This window comes from Lepisosteus oculatus, chromosome 20 (assembly GCF_040954835.1).
Source record: "Lepisosteus oculatus isolate fLepOcu1 chromosome 20, fLepOcu1.hap2, whole genome shotgun sequence".
In the NCBI taxonomy this organism is placed as follows: domain Eukaryota; kingdom Metazoa; phylum Chordata; class Actinopteri; order Semionotiformes; family Lepisosteidae; genus Lepisosteus; species Lepisosteus oculatus.
This window is the reverse complement of record NC_090715.1, coordinates 15538727-15555652: the sequence shown is the minus strand read 5'-3', so window position 1 is coordinate 15555652 and position 16926 is coordinate 15538727. Positions and strand designations below refer to the sequence as shown.

At 39.6% G+C, this 16926-nt stretch overlaps 1 protein-coding gene across 1 annotated transcript in view; it reads right to left on the bottom strand.

Annotated features, from left to right (window-relative positions):
- The window catches only part of pepd (peptidase D), a 113870-nt gene that overhangs the window by 73789 nt on the left and 23155 nt on the right, over nucleotides 1-16926 (bottom strand). Inside the window, exons 5-7 of the mRNA XM_015368217.2 lie at nucleotides 9291-9338; nucleotides 8086-8147; nucleotides 6200-6244 (exon numbers count right to left, since the gene is read on the bottom strand). Coding sequence (XP_015223703.2) covers nucleotides 6200-6244; nucleotides 8086-8147; nucleotides 9291-9338 — 155 coding nt within the window. The remainder of the gene's footprint in view (nucleotides 1-6199; nucleotides 6245-8085; nucleotides 8148-9290; nucleotides 9339-16926) is intronic.

Sequence of the window (16926 nt, the reverse complement as noted above, 5' to 3'; positions counted from 1 at the left end):
AGACTCGCATATGCAGAAGCGCCTACCCACACGACTACAGGGCCAACAATGGAGGTAATGAGGCTAAACACAGTCACCTCAGAAAATACACATTAAAAATCTTTTTTTTACTGTTTGATCTACTGTGACAGTAGTGCAGTTGAGTTACTGCACTATATAATTCTTTAAAGCAAACTCTGAATTGTCACTTTTTATTGAAGTGGAGCAAAGAAGTTGAGCAGCGTGGTTGCAGGAAAATTACATCCCAAACACCAGAGCAGTGAAGAAACACGATTGCTTTAGAGAAAACATTTACGGCATAATAAATGCAACCCATGGTGTGCTTAACATACAGATGATTTAAAGTACTGCACTGATATTTGAATTGAGGTGAAACAAATCACTATATCCCTGCATGTATTTCATGTAACAGCTCTTTCCTTGGCCGAGGTCAAGGTCAGCTCCTGCAAACGGCTCAAAAATGCCAGACTAGAAATTTATTGTAACTATATGACCTGAAAACTCAGAAAGTATTCATTTTCAAAAACAGACAGGAAAACTTTTCTTTTTCATTTCACAAAAAAAGTAGGAACACGGGAGACGTCCGCCTTGAGCTGCCAGCTTTCTTATTTGGGAAATGTCAGGTTCATCAGGACCGATTCGCTTCCCGGCCGTCTTTGGTAATCTTTGGTAATAAGTAAGACAGAGAAAAAAAATGAAAGCTTGCAGGGAAGTGAGGTGTAACCATAATGAACTGGCTTCCCACAGAGTAATAAAGGTCTGGGCCTAATACCCGGAGCAGCCAGGCAGGCACGGAGACCATTACAGCTGAGCACTCCGGCTTATTGCTCTGCCTCGGAAAAAAAAAAAAGAGTCCCAGCTTATACAAGAGGATCGAAACATTACCTCTCGGAGGTCTCGGCAACTCCTGCTTCATTTACTCTTTTAGCTGGATTTGACAGTGGAAGAAAAAGTCTTAAAGCACTCTCGGGTGAGAGGGTAGATGTTATAGAGCAGGTTTGTCTCAATTGTACACTCATCCCAGAACTGCGGGCTTCTCTTCTTGAAACTGTGGACGTGGTGTTCGGTGGTGGTCTCCTCAATTGCAGGCAGTTCCACAGACACACTGGGATGGATTGCAAAGCTAGTTTCACTATTGGAATCCTCAAGAGGTATCATTCCACTGCACACAAGAACCCACACAGCTACAGAAGGGGGGAGTGACACAGGCCTGTGTTTCAGGAAGGCAGCATTTCATCAACTCTGACTGCACTAGCTTCTTGATTTGGACTACATACCTTACAAACTGTCAACCGTTCCAGGTCCCCGGCTAAACCAATGGTGAGGCCAACATTTTCAGAAGACGACACTGCTACAAAACAGCTAAATCCACCAGATTTCTAGTCAGTTTCCATCCCAAAACCAAGACAGTCAGCTACCTGCCCTGACTGAAAGCACTGGTCAGATCAGAAGCTGCCGACGCAGATGGTGATCTGTCAGGTCTTTGAAGGCACAACTGGAACACATGTACACATAATTGTCTTCCTCGCTCAAGCTTGCAAGGTTCCCAATCTGATTGTCAACAAGTCCCTAAGGACGTCAATCCATTTTACCACCACACAATGCAAGATTGCCTGAATCGATGGCAGTCACTTCTCTAGGATTCCCAGTCTATTAATCCTGTCAAATAAATAACCTTACTTGTGTTTTATGAAGAGCATTCTGTAATTAATGTTTTGCTATTTGCTCAATCTCTGGGACCAGCAGGTTCATTTTAAAGCAATTTACATGATCTAATATTGCTCCCTATCTCCAACATTTACTGCAGGCAGAGAACATACAAGAACACTGATATTATAGAGATATCATATGCAAATTCTCTAATGAGTACTTCTTAAAGGATATTTGGTCTTTTGTGTTGTGTCATGTACTGTATAACACACTGTATCGGTGTTGGGTTTTTCAAAACAAACGCTTTGAAAAGCAAAACTGCCTCCTCTGGAAGTTTCTTATTCAGATGTGTTTTTATAGGATAGGTACTCTACATCCCAGACTTGACTTTTAAAAGCCCCATGAGGCTGTCAGCAGTTTCTCCCAGTGATGTGGCAGTGAGCTCCAATAATTGGTCGTACTCAGTGACACATCTGCCTCTTCAAGAACTCACAGGCGGGGTGTGTTATACAAAATTCTGTAGGTGACAAATTACCTCAGGAAAGCCACTTCCATCACTGATGCCAGTAAAAACATTCACATTCCAACCCTTAAGCTACAAGAACCATCTTTTTATACTTTAATGTGTGTATGCTTATTGATGCATAATTTAAACAGAAATAAACCAACAGTTTGGTTCACTTCTCTGTTCCACATCTACACTACATCTGGAAAAATGTGCAGCTTTAACACCTTTACAAATACCTTCAGAAAAAAGACAACTTTGGTTCGGAACAAAGAGCTTTGAAAACTACCCCGTTAGATCTTAAAGGTTCAAGACATGGCCTACTAGCTAATTAGGAATTAATGACTAAATAACACACAGTGAAAATGCAGCTAGGGATTAACAGTATACTAATGATTACTAAGAGTGTCTAATTTAAATTAACAATCCATGACTAAGGACTTATTTTCAATGTGCAATTGGCAGGAAATTAAAACTGGGAAATGAAACCTATTGTATTGCCATATTCCTCACAAAACAATTACACGGGAAAGAATGATCCCTGTTTGTGGATTTTCATCTGCAGTTATTCAGGAGCAAAAAAAATTGCTATAATTCAGGGATTAACGCACAGAGCAAGTCTCTCCTGAGGATCTTTAAATTCATGCGTTGCTACAAGAGAGTCTCTTGGAGAAAAGCTCCAGTGTGTTGCCTCACTGTGGCGTTCTCACCAGCCAGAAGCCAAGCTTCCTTGCTACAGTCATAACCCCTACTCTACTTGGAAACAATTAGGAAGACAGTACCACACTACGGAAGTATAAATCCTGCTCTCTCCAGTCTGAGAGCGCAGCGCCTCCAGCAGAGAACATCTATCAAGCGGAGACGGCATGGCGTGGTGCAATTACATGATCAATATATTTCTATTACCAACAAAAGAGGACAGGGAAACAGGGAGACAAGGCAGAAAGTTAGACTGAGGATACCACCAGGCCCAGAATCCTCAGCCCCTCCCCTGCAGAAGATGAACGTCTTCATACTGAACAGGTCTTTCCACGGCCCTAAAAATAAACCAGACTTCCCAAATCAGCACTGCCAAAGACGAAGAAGATTGGAACTGGAATCTGAGGCAAAAGATGTGAAACCCAACCTCGGGATGAAGGAAAATAGCAAGCAAGAAACTCTTATTTGGCGAAATACAGAAGAGAATAATATTTGCAATTACAATAAAGCTTTGGCTGTTTCCTGAAAAAAATGCATAAATAATAATATCATTGAATTTTAAATGTTTAATCATCAAATTGAAAAACTAAAAATAAATTGGCCTCCTGCATGTACTGAATCTTATGAATGCTGTGAACAGTGAGCAATCTCAATAAAGGGCTTCCATTGCACTGAAGGTATCATACCAAGTAGGGTAACAGAGACGTTTTATGAACGGAAATGTTATTAACAATAAACAGTCAATGAATAAAAAACGTATGAGAAAATGATCTTAGTTTTATTAAAAGTTACTAATCAATGGCTATCACAAATAGCTTTTTAGCACTCAATTAATGTTGGTTACCATTAACACTATAAATGGTAATCTGTTACAGGTAATACATTCATTTTTTTCCTTTATTTCTGTGCCTATACATCCAGGAAACAGTTTCAAATGTTCTCAATCATAAGCACTTGTAATACAGATTACTCTAATTGCAAAAAATAAAATTCCTTTTTTGTTGTTTAAACACACAGAATCATTCCTCCTACTCCTAGTGCAGCTAAGCTAAAGGAAGGAGTTCTGCAGTGTACTCAAATGAATCTTTACGACAAAGCTTGCTCACAGCTCCCCACACTTAACCATTGTTAATTGTGCTAAATATACATACGTTTGTTTTTCTTCAGAAAAGAATAAAAAAAGATTTTCGCTGGCAAGAAAGAATACTTTTCAAAACCGATTGTTTATGTTTTTGTCATACAATAGTTGTTGACAGGCTTTACAAAACTAATTGCTATTTTATGCCCTCAATAATATTTTTTTTCGTTGAGAACAAAATCTCAGAGTAAGAATGATTAAATCTTCAGAAATCCACCGAAGAGTATCTTTTAATCCAGTTGTTTTGAGTAATCTAATTCCTATTTCATCTCATATTTAAAATTACTACTGGACAAAGCCTTATGTATTAGTCAAGGATTTTTAAAAATTCTTTAGTATCATAACTAAGTACTTCACAACGTATCAACCATTTCCCAATGTATATTGACATCAAGCATTTCATCTCCAACAAAATCACAGCTCAACTAGTTGCAAGGCTTGTAAAGCCAACTTTGTTCCACTATTACCAAATAATTGTACGTGAATTTTCAAATGGTTTTAAGTGACTTTTTTAACTTTCTTTAACCAGCAATGTTGTCTGTACCAGACATGCAACTATAAACGATCAAACCCATCTCACAACTATTTTAAAAGGAATCCATCAAAAGTAAACAGCAAATCACAAATGTCTATACCATATATAGAGAGAGATCTCATTTTCTTTTACTCCTTATGTATTTCTGCTTTTCTTGAGCTTCAATTCCAGCTTATCTACAACTGCAGTTGACTTTATTATATTTAGTCAAATTATGTTTTTGATGTGAGTCAAGAAAAGAGCGAAGTGAGTTGGTTTGAGAACGAAATGTTTCTTCAACACTAAGGTACAATAGTATAGTGAATGCATTGTATACCACCTGCTCAATAAATGTAGAAGGCCTGACAAGAGCATTCACTCCCTACAATGCTGTCCCGTATTGCTCAATTTTAAATTAGACTTTTTTTAAAGTGAAGATTTTTAATTAAAGCTTGAATGCTTAAACCTTTCATGGGTGGAAAATAGTTAAATGTCAGCAAAAACTGCAAAAGCGTCTGCCACTCTTACTGCTGAACTGGAAGTGGTACGAGCACACACACTTGTCAGGAAAGACACCTGCAAGCCAAAACCCTGTTGTGTGTTTGAATATGTTTCATTACACACTGGACTCTTAACTGGTAGGAGGTGGAAATGTTGAAATACTGTAGGTAGATGAGGACCCGCCCACCACCACCCATCTTCTAACCTCGTCATCCGCTGAAGCTTCAAGGGACAGCCGGAGCCTATCCCAGCAAGCAACAGGAGCAAGGCAGGGTACACCCTGGATGGGACATCAGTCCATCGCAGGGCACATACAGACACACTCTCACACCAGGGTCAGTTTTCCCAGAAGCCAAATATCCTACCTGTATGTGTTTGGAGTGTGGAAGGACTCTGGAACACCCAGAGGAAACCCACGCAAACACAGGGAGAACATACAAACTCCACACAGACAGCACCCCAGGTCCAGAACTAAGCCCAGGGCCCCAGCACTGTGAGGCAGCAACGCTAACCACAGCGTCACCATGCCGCCCATCCACTATCATGTCAAGGATACGACTAAAACACAATTGAGTGCCACTAGAGACGATGAGCTATATTTTTGAAGACATGTACAGCAGGGGATAGAAGGGGTGAATGAGAACTGCTGTATGTTCCGTTTATCTGATTGGAACACCAGGAAAAAAAAAAACATTCAGAAACCAAACAGTCCTATAAAAAAGGCAACTTGAGCTCTCAACACAAATTACACGAGCTTTAGGGGGTTCCTTTGTAGATCCTGCAATTGGAGCGAATGAGTTTTCAGAGCTTAAAACAGGATTAACACTCTTGCAGCTCTGATAAAGTGTCATTTTGAGAATGAAGAGAAACAGGAGGGGAAAAGTATAATGTGTATTGAAATGTCAGTCACAAAAGAAAATACAAACAGGTGTTCTATTGAGGAAGAAGAGATAAAAGTGTTCTTGTTTTGCTTCTTTTAAGAGGGGGTTTAAGCTCACATTGCTTTCACTAAAACCAAAGGACGACTTTTGCAATGTGATGAGACTTGAATTTAAGAAACCAGAGCTCAAGGATGGCTCACTGCAGTTGACGATACTGTCACAGCTTGCATTTTGAGATATTTTTTTCAAAGTAACTCGGCTATCTGCCAAAGAAGAATTGATATGGCAGGAGATGGGGAAAAAATACTCACCACTCCACTATTTCAGGATGCAGAAGAACATTGTTGACTTGGAACCTGAAAGATCAAGGCCAAAATACAGAAAAACATTTGAGTTTGGTTTTTGAGCATTTTACCATCAGAACCATTGGTGTGCATCTTAATTTAAAATTCCTGTCTATCAAAGAGGGGTGTGGTAGGTTTGATGGTCTCGTAAAAACCCAGTTTTATGGCAATGAAATGCAGTAGTTGCTCTTTTTGGAGTGAATGCAGAGAAAAAAATCACAATCATAAATACAAAACTAAAGCACGGCTATAATTTATCACCATCTTTTATTGAGAGTTAAAAAAAATCTAACAAAAGGTCTATAATTACTATAGTGATTTCAGCGAAACAAGGAAATAATATGCCCTACTACACTTTTCATGCACACCTCATAAATACTGATGGATTTCAAAAGCTCATAATGCAAGTCAGCCTTTGCAGATGCACAGTGTATTTGGGGGAGCTGACATTTATCAAAAGAATAAAGTCCTTTATATCAGTATGCATTCCAACACTGAGCAATGTCACAGAATGGCCTGAGAGGAGAGGAATTTTTTATCGAATTTACTTTTCAAAATAGGAAAGAACTAAAAAGAATCTTTTCATATCCAATGTCCAGTCACAGGCAGAAATACCAATTAAAAAACAAACATGTCACACTATCAGAACAGTACACAAAATAGTCAAAATATAAGGTTGGAGGTAATGAGAAAAAAACTTTTAATTCAAGTGTAAAATCATTTTTCAGCTTTACAAAAAATACATCTAATTTTCCCATCCCAATAGTAGCAGGAGATTGCCTCATGCATTATTTAGCAAGGAAATTCTTTTTGCATTAAGAGATACAATAAAAATATTTCAATATCTTGGCATTAGAGTTATCTCCTTGCAAATGAGATTGCAGTGTCCAAGACCAATGTGAAAATTGAGTTTTTTCCCCAGTTGACAAGAGAGTTTGTATGGCATTATCGAAAGCAAGAAAGTATATATTCTTATGTTAATGAAGTTTTTTTTTTACATTCCGTAGATAGTGATTAGGCTTTGTTAGTTCACTCTGACTACTTCACACTTTTAGCTCCCAATTCTGAGTTTTTAATCATCTCACAAATGGCAGAAGAGGAATGATTAATAGCTACATACTTGTGATACGTTGCCCTGTTAATCTTTGTCAGTCCTCTGTGCATTAAAGGCATTTCCAGGAGCTACAGTACTACAGATTGAGAAACTATGGTTTATTACACCTACAGAGAACCTTGTAACTCATTTATCACACCTACAAAGCAACATTTACCTCCTTTTTATCACCTTTTAACTACTGCTTTTCAATACAAGGATGTTCAAATGATATATTTAAACTCCTGTGTTGCCCTTTTCTGTGTCCTTTTAGTGACAGCTTTTATTGAAAAAAACAATTCAGTATACTAGAAACAAGACATTTTAGTTACATTTAAAAAGCAAACGCTCATGTTTAACTTGTACTTAAGATACACTACAGTAGCTCTGGACCAAGCATAGAAGGCCTTGTTTTTCTGTAAGCGTGGACTCCCTTAATGCTTTTGGAAAACTAGGAATATGATTATACGTTATGTGATAAAACTTCATTTAATCTAATTAAAACAATTAAAAGTACGTTTTGTTGTCTATTAGACTGTCAGCATCTAACAAAAAAGGAAAGAATTATGCTAGCAAAATTACAACCCAAGAGACAACATACAGTTCCTACAGTTCGTTGACGAATTCCTTATCAAATTGAATGAATCTGCTTTCATTTGTAGGCATGCACGTTCGGCATCTTCCATATAATCAAAGCCTGATGTGTTTCCTGAACAACTAGCAATTACACTATTAAATTATTGAAACCAATTAAACCTACCGACTGATTCCTTCGAAGGAGGCTTCGCGGCAGGTGCTTCCACTATCTGTATTCAGCCCACGCTGGAAGAAAGACACACTTATTACTTTCCTAGCAAGTCTTCTAATAATGTCAGTCCATTGCAGGGCGGACAAAAGCCAGACATCGATGCTTCTGCCTGTCTGGCCCTAGAGCTAAATGAACTCATCCTAAGTCATAACAATCTCATAAGGAAAAGATGCTCCTTTTGGACAGAAAGCAACTTCAGTTTTATAAACCCACAGTTTCACTTGAACTGAGCTGTATTCACACTCAGGTAAAGCACTGAAACATAAAATAATTTTGCTTAAAGAAGCACCAACAGTAGATTAGTTTCTACATACTGTAGAATCAGAAGCACAGCAGTTTCTCTGGTAACAGGAGCACACCCACCTCCCCTCAATTCTAATAGTCTTCTACTGCAAAACTGGTAGAACTGAATGGGTCCCATCTTTCCATGATATTCCATGCTCTTTGTGTTTCATTTTCATTCTGGACCTAAGGTGACACTACAGCCCGGATTACACAAACTGTGCTGTGTAGTTGTGAAGGGCTTTGAAACACAAAACTTATCCAAGTACCGAGCAATCATTCTTTCAGTGGAATGCTAGCAGTGCTGGCGCCAAGCACTTTCTGCCAAGGTCTAAAAAAGAATACAAAGCACTAAAACCCGATACCCTACAATGAACACGAATTGCATCTTGAAGAAAAGTAATGACAGCAGGAGATCACGGATGTGCACAGTCCATTAGACCTGAGCTAATGTGTATGAAAGACTTCAATTACATATTTCTAAACAGCTCAAAAACAGAGTCAGGGGCAATAAAGCAAAAACATTCTTCTTACTTCATGGATCATTTCAACGGATTGAAAATGCCTCTGTAAAGTCTCGTCACCACCTACAAATATTTGTCTCTTCACAGAACAAACAATGTTGAGAAATAAGATGCCCAATATACTGCACAGTCAGCATCAACATACCATTATATTTATACACATATCAATAATATCGACATAATATATACTCTGAGATTGCCTCACCTATCTGCAGAATTAATATACATGTAATACTGAGGTAATCTGTCTGTCAGACATGAACCAACCAGGGTTCATCATGCAGAAATCACTCAGCTAAGCTCTTCTACTGTTCTCAGCCTCTTAAAAGCAATGCTTTGAAATAAACTCACCAGTGTAAGGAGAACTGCTGGGTTCATGTTGGCCAAGACATCAGCAATCTGCAAAAAAAAAGAATGAATTTTAGAGGCTATTTGCCTACTCTTTTGGGGGTAAAACATGTTACAGTAAACATGCATTTTTGTATTTGCAAAGGTCAGGAATGGTGGCACTGTGTGGTGTTTGTACAGTATGCTCGCCCTGTGTTTGCACAGGTTTCCTCCAGGTTCTGCAGTCTCCTCTCACAGCCTGAAGGCACACTGGTAGGTGAGTTGGCTTGTGTGTGTGTTCACGTCTGCCTGCCCATCCAAGGTGTATCCCACCTCCCCTGTGACCCTGAATGGGATAAAACAGTTAGTCGAGGGATGGACTGATGGACTTGTAAGGAAGGGCGTGGCAGGATGTTTCTGTGAAGCCAGTGACACTGTAATCCGAAGAATCCAGTAATCCAAAGAATCGTGAGCATAAAGCAATCGTGATTACTTCACAGTGGTAGGAGTAAGCATGCAAGTGTGACCAGAAAACAAAAAGATGATACAAGGCAAGGATGAGCCTTTTCTGAACCGAAAAGTCCACACTCTGCACATGTTCTCCTTTCAGCATTCAGCAGCTCCTCTCTCATGATCAGTCATCTGACACTAAGGTGCTCTTGAAATTTCAAATTCCAAATGGCAAACAATGCTTACAAGAGATTACTGCAGTTAATCACTGCTCTACAAACAGCTTAAATGTCACATTACAATGTGATCACTCTCTGCAACACTTTTATAACAGGACATGCTGTGTTTACACCTCTGAAACAAATAAACAAGCTGAAACTGAGTTTTGCAAGAAAAATAAATTCTTACCCTGAAAGTCATGTATGTTTGAGAGCAATGGTTCAGCTCAATGGGTTCATATAGGTTAGAGCAATGGTTTAAAAGTTAAACTCAACTCAATACAACTCAACTCTATATAACATCCTTTATGCCACAATATTCAAGGCACTTCACATAGATAATAAGTAAAGAGGCTCATAAATATAAATATTAGTTTTTCCTACTGATCCTCACCCTCACAATACAAAGAAGTCTGCTGTGAGTTCCCATGTCAAGAGGTACAGGGAAATAACTCTGAAGGGAAATGAAATTGCAAACCCATGCGAATATGGCAGGAGCTGCGTGTGCTATACGGTACAAGAAAGAAAACTTTGCTGGTGAATTCTGTACAATCGGTAGCTATTATAAGGCTTGGCTCAAAGAAAGAATGGTGACTAAGTCCAGACTGGATGAAATAGAGGCATGGCAAAAACAGAAAAAAAGAAAATATTCGATAATTCACATTTACACACAACTGCCTTTGCCAAAGAAAAATCAGAATCCCCTGCAATGTGAAAGTTAAAAGAAAACTGAAATGGAACCTACCAAGCGTCTTTCTTGTTATGCCCACACTTTCCTAAGCAAAACTTTGGTGAAGTTTTAAACCTTTAGCTCCCTCTGGAAATGGTAACATTTTCACTTGGCTGATTGTAACTGACAGCTTCCTCTTTTACAGGTTAGCTTTAGAGAGATGTCGCACATCTTATTCTTTAGGGCTTCATTTATTGCCTCTAATGCATTATTTATGCAAAAAACAATTAACTCTTTTATGGTGGATCAGGAATTTTAATGTGCTGGCTTACTGCTGTATTCCAATACAGCATACGCATAATCAATTTTCAATCACACAGAGTATATTTGCAACATCTACCACTGAGAGCAATATGAGCAAATAGATCACATTTCTGCATTTTGGGAAAAGGAAAATCAATTACATCAATGGCACATCATAAAAAAGATACATGGGGTGCAAGGATAACTTTGGGATTTTAACTGATGTTTTCTGTAAGGTGACAATTATTTACAGCACATTCAATCTCAAGCAGACTGCATGTCGCTCGGTATGGTGACCCAGTGCGTCAATGACGCGAGCTGCATTTCTTCAAATTCTCACCAAAACGCAGCACACGCCCTTATTTGGCACGTTTTCATCTCCGTCTCCGACAAAACACACAAAGACAAAACAGAAAAGGCGGCTGATCTGTCATTACAAACTCCTGCAGGATTTCTGTCTGACAGTATTAGTAGTTATCAACCCTCATTTTGGTCACATCCAGATTCTGCCCATGCTGAACCCCAGAGGTATTTACTGCCATTTTATTCAGGTTTTCCTGTTAACGGCAAATACTCAGAATCTAAACCCCCCTTTTTTGAAATTCCAGGCGTGCTTATTTTATTCAATGGTCTCATTGAAGGGACCACAGCTTTCACAACACAAAGCCGCATTCCACTTTATGGAGTTGCGGCTTTAAAACCGAGTAAGAATGAAAAGACCACTTTGACACAGAACTGCTCAAGATGCACAAGAGAAGGCAATATCAGTGATGATGTGGTCCTCAGTTCTGCACTGCAGGTCCTGCATAGAAGAGATAACTGACCTTCTGTTCCATGTCAGCCACTGCTTAAAGCATGCTTAAGAACAGATGTCCTACTGAGGTTTTATGCTCTATAATGCCTTAAAAGAAAATTAATTAATTTTGAGTAAAGCAACACTTTTGAGAACCAGCAATATTAAATAAACCAGGTTTTTCTTTTCTGAAGTATAAAAAGCGATCCCTCATTGTGTGCTTTCTGTAGCCTCACATATCAAAACTGAGAAGCATGTGCTCCAGACATGTAGATAGCATTGAAAAAAATAAACATAATTCAAATGAAACCTCAAATGTAATCTTGTACCTCTCTCAACAGTGATGCTTGGAAAAGAGAAAATGTGTATATTGCAACTCTTGAAAATCTGAACTAATTTGGTGTGACACACAGGGCTATAAATGAGTGATTTTGTTGTAGCAAGAAGCAGTTAGATAAGTGAGAACTTCCTGAATAAGTGCAATGTACAGTAGCTAATGAACTTCTCTGCTAATTAGTTTTAAAGGAAATATAAAAGTCTAAATTGGCCCTTTTTCATCAATCATAGATAAAACATGCATCGTTAATATTAGTCTTGCACCTCAAATGCACAAACTCACAAATAGTCATTAAAAAGAGACTTGGAGCATTAGCTGACAGAAACACTTGCTTAAGCCTTTGCCTGTGGCCAAGGCAGCATAGCACGCCATTAAAAAAGTCTTACGCACTGTTAGAGAACTTTGCCAACTACTTGCTAAAAACCTGCTGAAGCATTAAAAAAAACTGCTGGGCTCCACCCCCTTTCTGTCTCGCACACCCCTAAAGCAAATGCCCAAATCCCAGTTCTGTAAAAACAATTATTTCCCTTGAAATCCTTCTGAAATACAAAAGGGCACTACTATGCTGAGACAGTGCATGTAATGAGTGCAGCTCTGCTCCATCTCTGCTGGGATTCGCTCAGTCACTTGCAATCTAAGAGAATATGCAGCACTTCTGTAGCATGGCTGCTGCTATCGAGTTATACTCTCCCCCTCTCACACTCAAACTTCATTTATCTGCAGAAGCCTCAGCGACTGATAGACACATGCAGCTGTGCTCTAATCCTCTCAAGATTCGCCCGCATGCAAGCTCAGAGTACACACAGCACCACCCTGTAAGACAGCACTGCTGTGAGCTCTGCATCACCCAAAGACTGGGCCTTCTTCTCTGGGAGAGTTCCACAATCTCTAGGTTTCCATCGGGTGACATCACTTTTGAGCCACTGAATCCTATTATACTGTACTTAAGCACTGATCGGTGTCTAGAGAAAAGGGTGCCAGGTGTGATAAGTCCTTATGAAGTCCATTAATCATGATAAAAATGAACAACTGGGTTACACAGCACCCTGATTTGATTTCTGTCAATAAATTCACATTAAATTGTGCAATGCTAACTATGCATGCTGTTGCATTTCATTAACCAAATCACACATTTAGCATTAAACGTTTCCACTGTAACTACATATATGTAAGTAAATCCACCAGCTTTACAAAGTTCAGGATGTTCCTTCGTATACTCGAATAAAATGTTTCTCATTTAAGAAGGCAAATACAATATCTAAAACTTAAAAACAAAACCCAACAACAGAGAGAAACCAAGCACAGATTCATCCCAAAGCAAAATGCTGAGGACCAGCGGTGCTTTGAGATTGATCAATGGTAGATTAGCGTGTCTTGGTGGCTGCATCACAAATCATTGCAAACGTTCCTCTGGGCAAAAGGGCTCCCAAATTGTGCTTAGAATGTTTAAAAAGGATGCATACAGAAATCAGAGGAGGAGACAAATCCATGGATAAAGGCAAGAAAGCCGACAAGCCAGAGAAGAAGGAAAATGCCATTGTCAGATTAAACTCTGTTCTGAGGCGACTGTATGATTATTACCTGCTGACAACTGTATTCGTTTCAGGAAGATCAAAGATGAACCAAAATGGCCTCCCCTCATCTGTATCTGTACCTTGTGTTTTCAGAAGAATCCTCACTCCGGATGATTACAGGTCTGCTGGCAATACTTGTCTACCCGTGTTGCCAGCTCATTTAATCAGTTTCCGTCCATTTCTTACAGACAGAAAGCACCTGCCAGATCCTGAGCAAGTGTGAATACTCAGTTCTGCGTGAGTATGATGCTCTTTGGCAACTAGAAAACTGCATCTACTTGTGAAGGCTCCCAAGCAAGTCCCAGCCTGTTAAGTTTGAAGAAAACTGTCCCAGCGATTTTTGGAAAGGACCTGTTCGCATTAGAGGCAGCATTTTGCCAAGCACACATGGGCTTCTTTCAGGTGCTCCAGTTTCCTCCCAAACACATACCAGGAGGTTAGCAGGCATCTGGGAATATTAGCCCTGGTGTGAGTGTGAGCGTGTGTGTCCACTATCCATAGTATACCCACCAAGATTGTAACTCAGTGGCCAAACAGGAGGGTTACGGCTATGGGCAACACACTGATAGTGAAAGAAAAAATGGCAGTCAGCCAAGAATTCAATTTTCACGTACATTTATCCTGTTAGCACTAGAATTAGACCTATAAATCTTGGAAGTTATAGGCATAACAGGAACCAGAGCTATAAAGAAAGAGCTAGTCCATTCCTTTTGGTTTGAGCTTGCTTGCTTTAATGGTATTTTAGTTATATTTATGAAGCGTCAGAGAATTCCAAGTAATTTTTCCACTTTGAGTGGTGTCTGTGCAATGCACTGAATGCACCCCACCTTTAAAAGACACCCTAAAGACAGGCTTTCCCCAGTGGTGTCACATATCATAAGGATGTGCCAAGTTTTGTACTAAAGACTAAAATAAACTATCCTACTCGGGGAGCTGGTTAATGGCTATTGCATAAATGCAGATAAGAAATAAAAAAGGAAATGCCAGAAGGTGCAGGGGTGTTTTTCAGCAGAATAGCTAGCTTGCCACATGCTGGGTTCTGCCTATTTGTCTAGCAAGCAGCTGAAAGACAATCTGAGGCCTCAGTCACAAAATTTATTGCAGAAGGCAAAGGTTGAGCATAAAGCACTGCAGATGAGATCACTGATAGCTGAGCTGAGGCAATCCACCAAAAAAAAACGAAGCTGCCAAAGTTTCCATTAAAGTCAGGGAAAGAATGAGAGGCAGTGAGAGTTGGGGCCTTGGAGGTCATTAAACAGCAGCGAGGATTTGTATCCCTGTTAGATGGGTTGTAGCAGGTCATTAGAAACAAATCCATAAAAAGAAATATCACAGAGCTGGAAGAGAGGAAAAAGAATGTTGATGTCATCTCTGTCACTGCATCGTCGACACACAGAAAAACTCGCCATGCTGTAGAAATGTAACGATACCCCCGTACACCAGTACTTCACAACATGCATCATGTGGCAATGCAGTATCATGGCATTCTTTGCATTTTCACCTGTTACCAGGTGTACTGCTCATCAAGAGTGTCAAATATACATATTGGACTATACTGCTATGAAACAACGCATCGTGGTCTAATTCAGCCCTCATTCAGCTGCTGTCTGCACGCTGTGATTAAGCCTGTGGTTTAGATGGTTATTTCTCAGGCATGTCAGTGTTCCTAATTAATAACTGGTGTTAAATGTCAGCAAGCTTGGCGCTGTACATGCAGGAAGCATTACTCTCGGTCTCTGTGGCAACAGCGCTAGAACATGTAAGAATAAATCTGCACTCCGTCAAGATTTAAATATTTCATAGGATTAATTATTAAGCATTATTAAATAATATTATTTAATATTAATATTAAAAAGGTATAGATCTGACAAAGCGCAAAAATGTTGTTGACTTATTTAGTTAGCAATTCCAACAGATGTGCATGAATTAAAATGAGTTTTGTTTTGTTTGTTTTTTTAACATGAAACATTAACAAACAGATTTTCACGCCCCTCTTCAGCCTGGTCTTGCCAGGTGCCAGAACGAGAAGTGAGGCTGGGCCTGGCCACATGGAGGGGAGGCAAGGTGCTGGGCCAGCAGGTGGCACTATTCCCTCGGGACCAGAGCTTTCAGCCCAGGGCCCCTGCATGATGAACAGGGCTACTACAGTAGTACTGCAGTTACTCTGCTCTCCTCCCCACTGAGAGCTGAAGTCTGGTGAGTGTTCTGGAGCACAATGGCTGCCGCCACATCATCCAGGTGGATGCTGCACACTAGTGGGGGTGGTGGTGGAGGGGAGTCCCCATTACCTGTAAAGCGCTTTGAGTGGAGTGTCCAGAAAAAGCGCTATATAAGTGTAAGCAATTATAATAAATATTATTACAGCATGTTGAGGGAAGTGTCATCCAACACATGAGACACTAAAAGTCTAGTGATCACATGGCACTGCAGCCATGAGTAAAGGTGTTAACACTAGTGCACCAGATCATTTGTGTTCTGAACTTGTGCAATCTGTTAAACTCCTTAAAGTTCTCCCCTAATTCAATATTTGAAGCAATCTCTCAGTTCTCTACACCTGTTCTGATGCGTAGTGGAGCCGGTGACACAGTCCCCCTCCGCTGATCAGTAAAGCGCTTCCAGATCCTTTATGATGACAAGCGCTAGATAAACTGAAGGAATGATTATGACATTCATAGCAACGGCCTTTCAGATGTGCAACCCAAACAGTAGCAAACTACAGCAGAAGGGAGGAGGATAATCTAATTCCCCAGCTGTATTTGGCTGTATGGAAACAGTCTTCCTTCCCCATTGTGAAGCATAAAAATATTTTCTTAACATTTTGAGTGCCTATGAAGCTATATTTAAAGCAGGAAAAAGATTTTACAGCTGAACAATTTTTGACAACTGTAATTTTCCAGAGTATTTGACTGCTTCCAGATCCAGCCTTGTTTTGAGTATAATGATATGTATCATGGCTTCGGTACATAGACACACTTCACATATTCCGCCAGATTTCTAGAAGCCTATATTTATATACTGCAGATATGTTATCAGGACACTAAGCACAAAATCTGTAGGTAATCAAGCCCACAAGAAAAAACATAGCTGATCATGCATTTATTACCACCTTCATAACCATAAATATCTGTAGTATCTCCTTACTTTAATCTGTAATATAATGTTACAGCATTATTGCACTATAGCAACTGGAACAATTACAAAGCAGAGTATTTCTCAATCCCTGCTAGTTGTTTCTGACTAGCATAGATAATGAGGTCCAGAGTCCTAGCTAACCTCTCAGTGGATGTCTCAAGATGAACAAAGACAGCAACATTT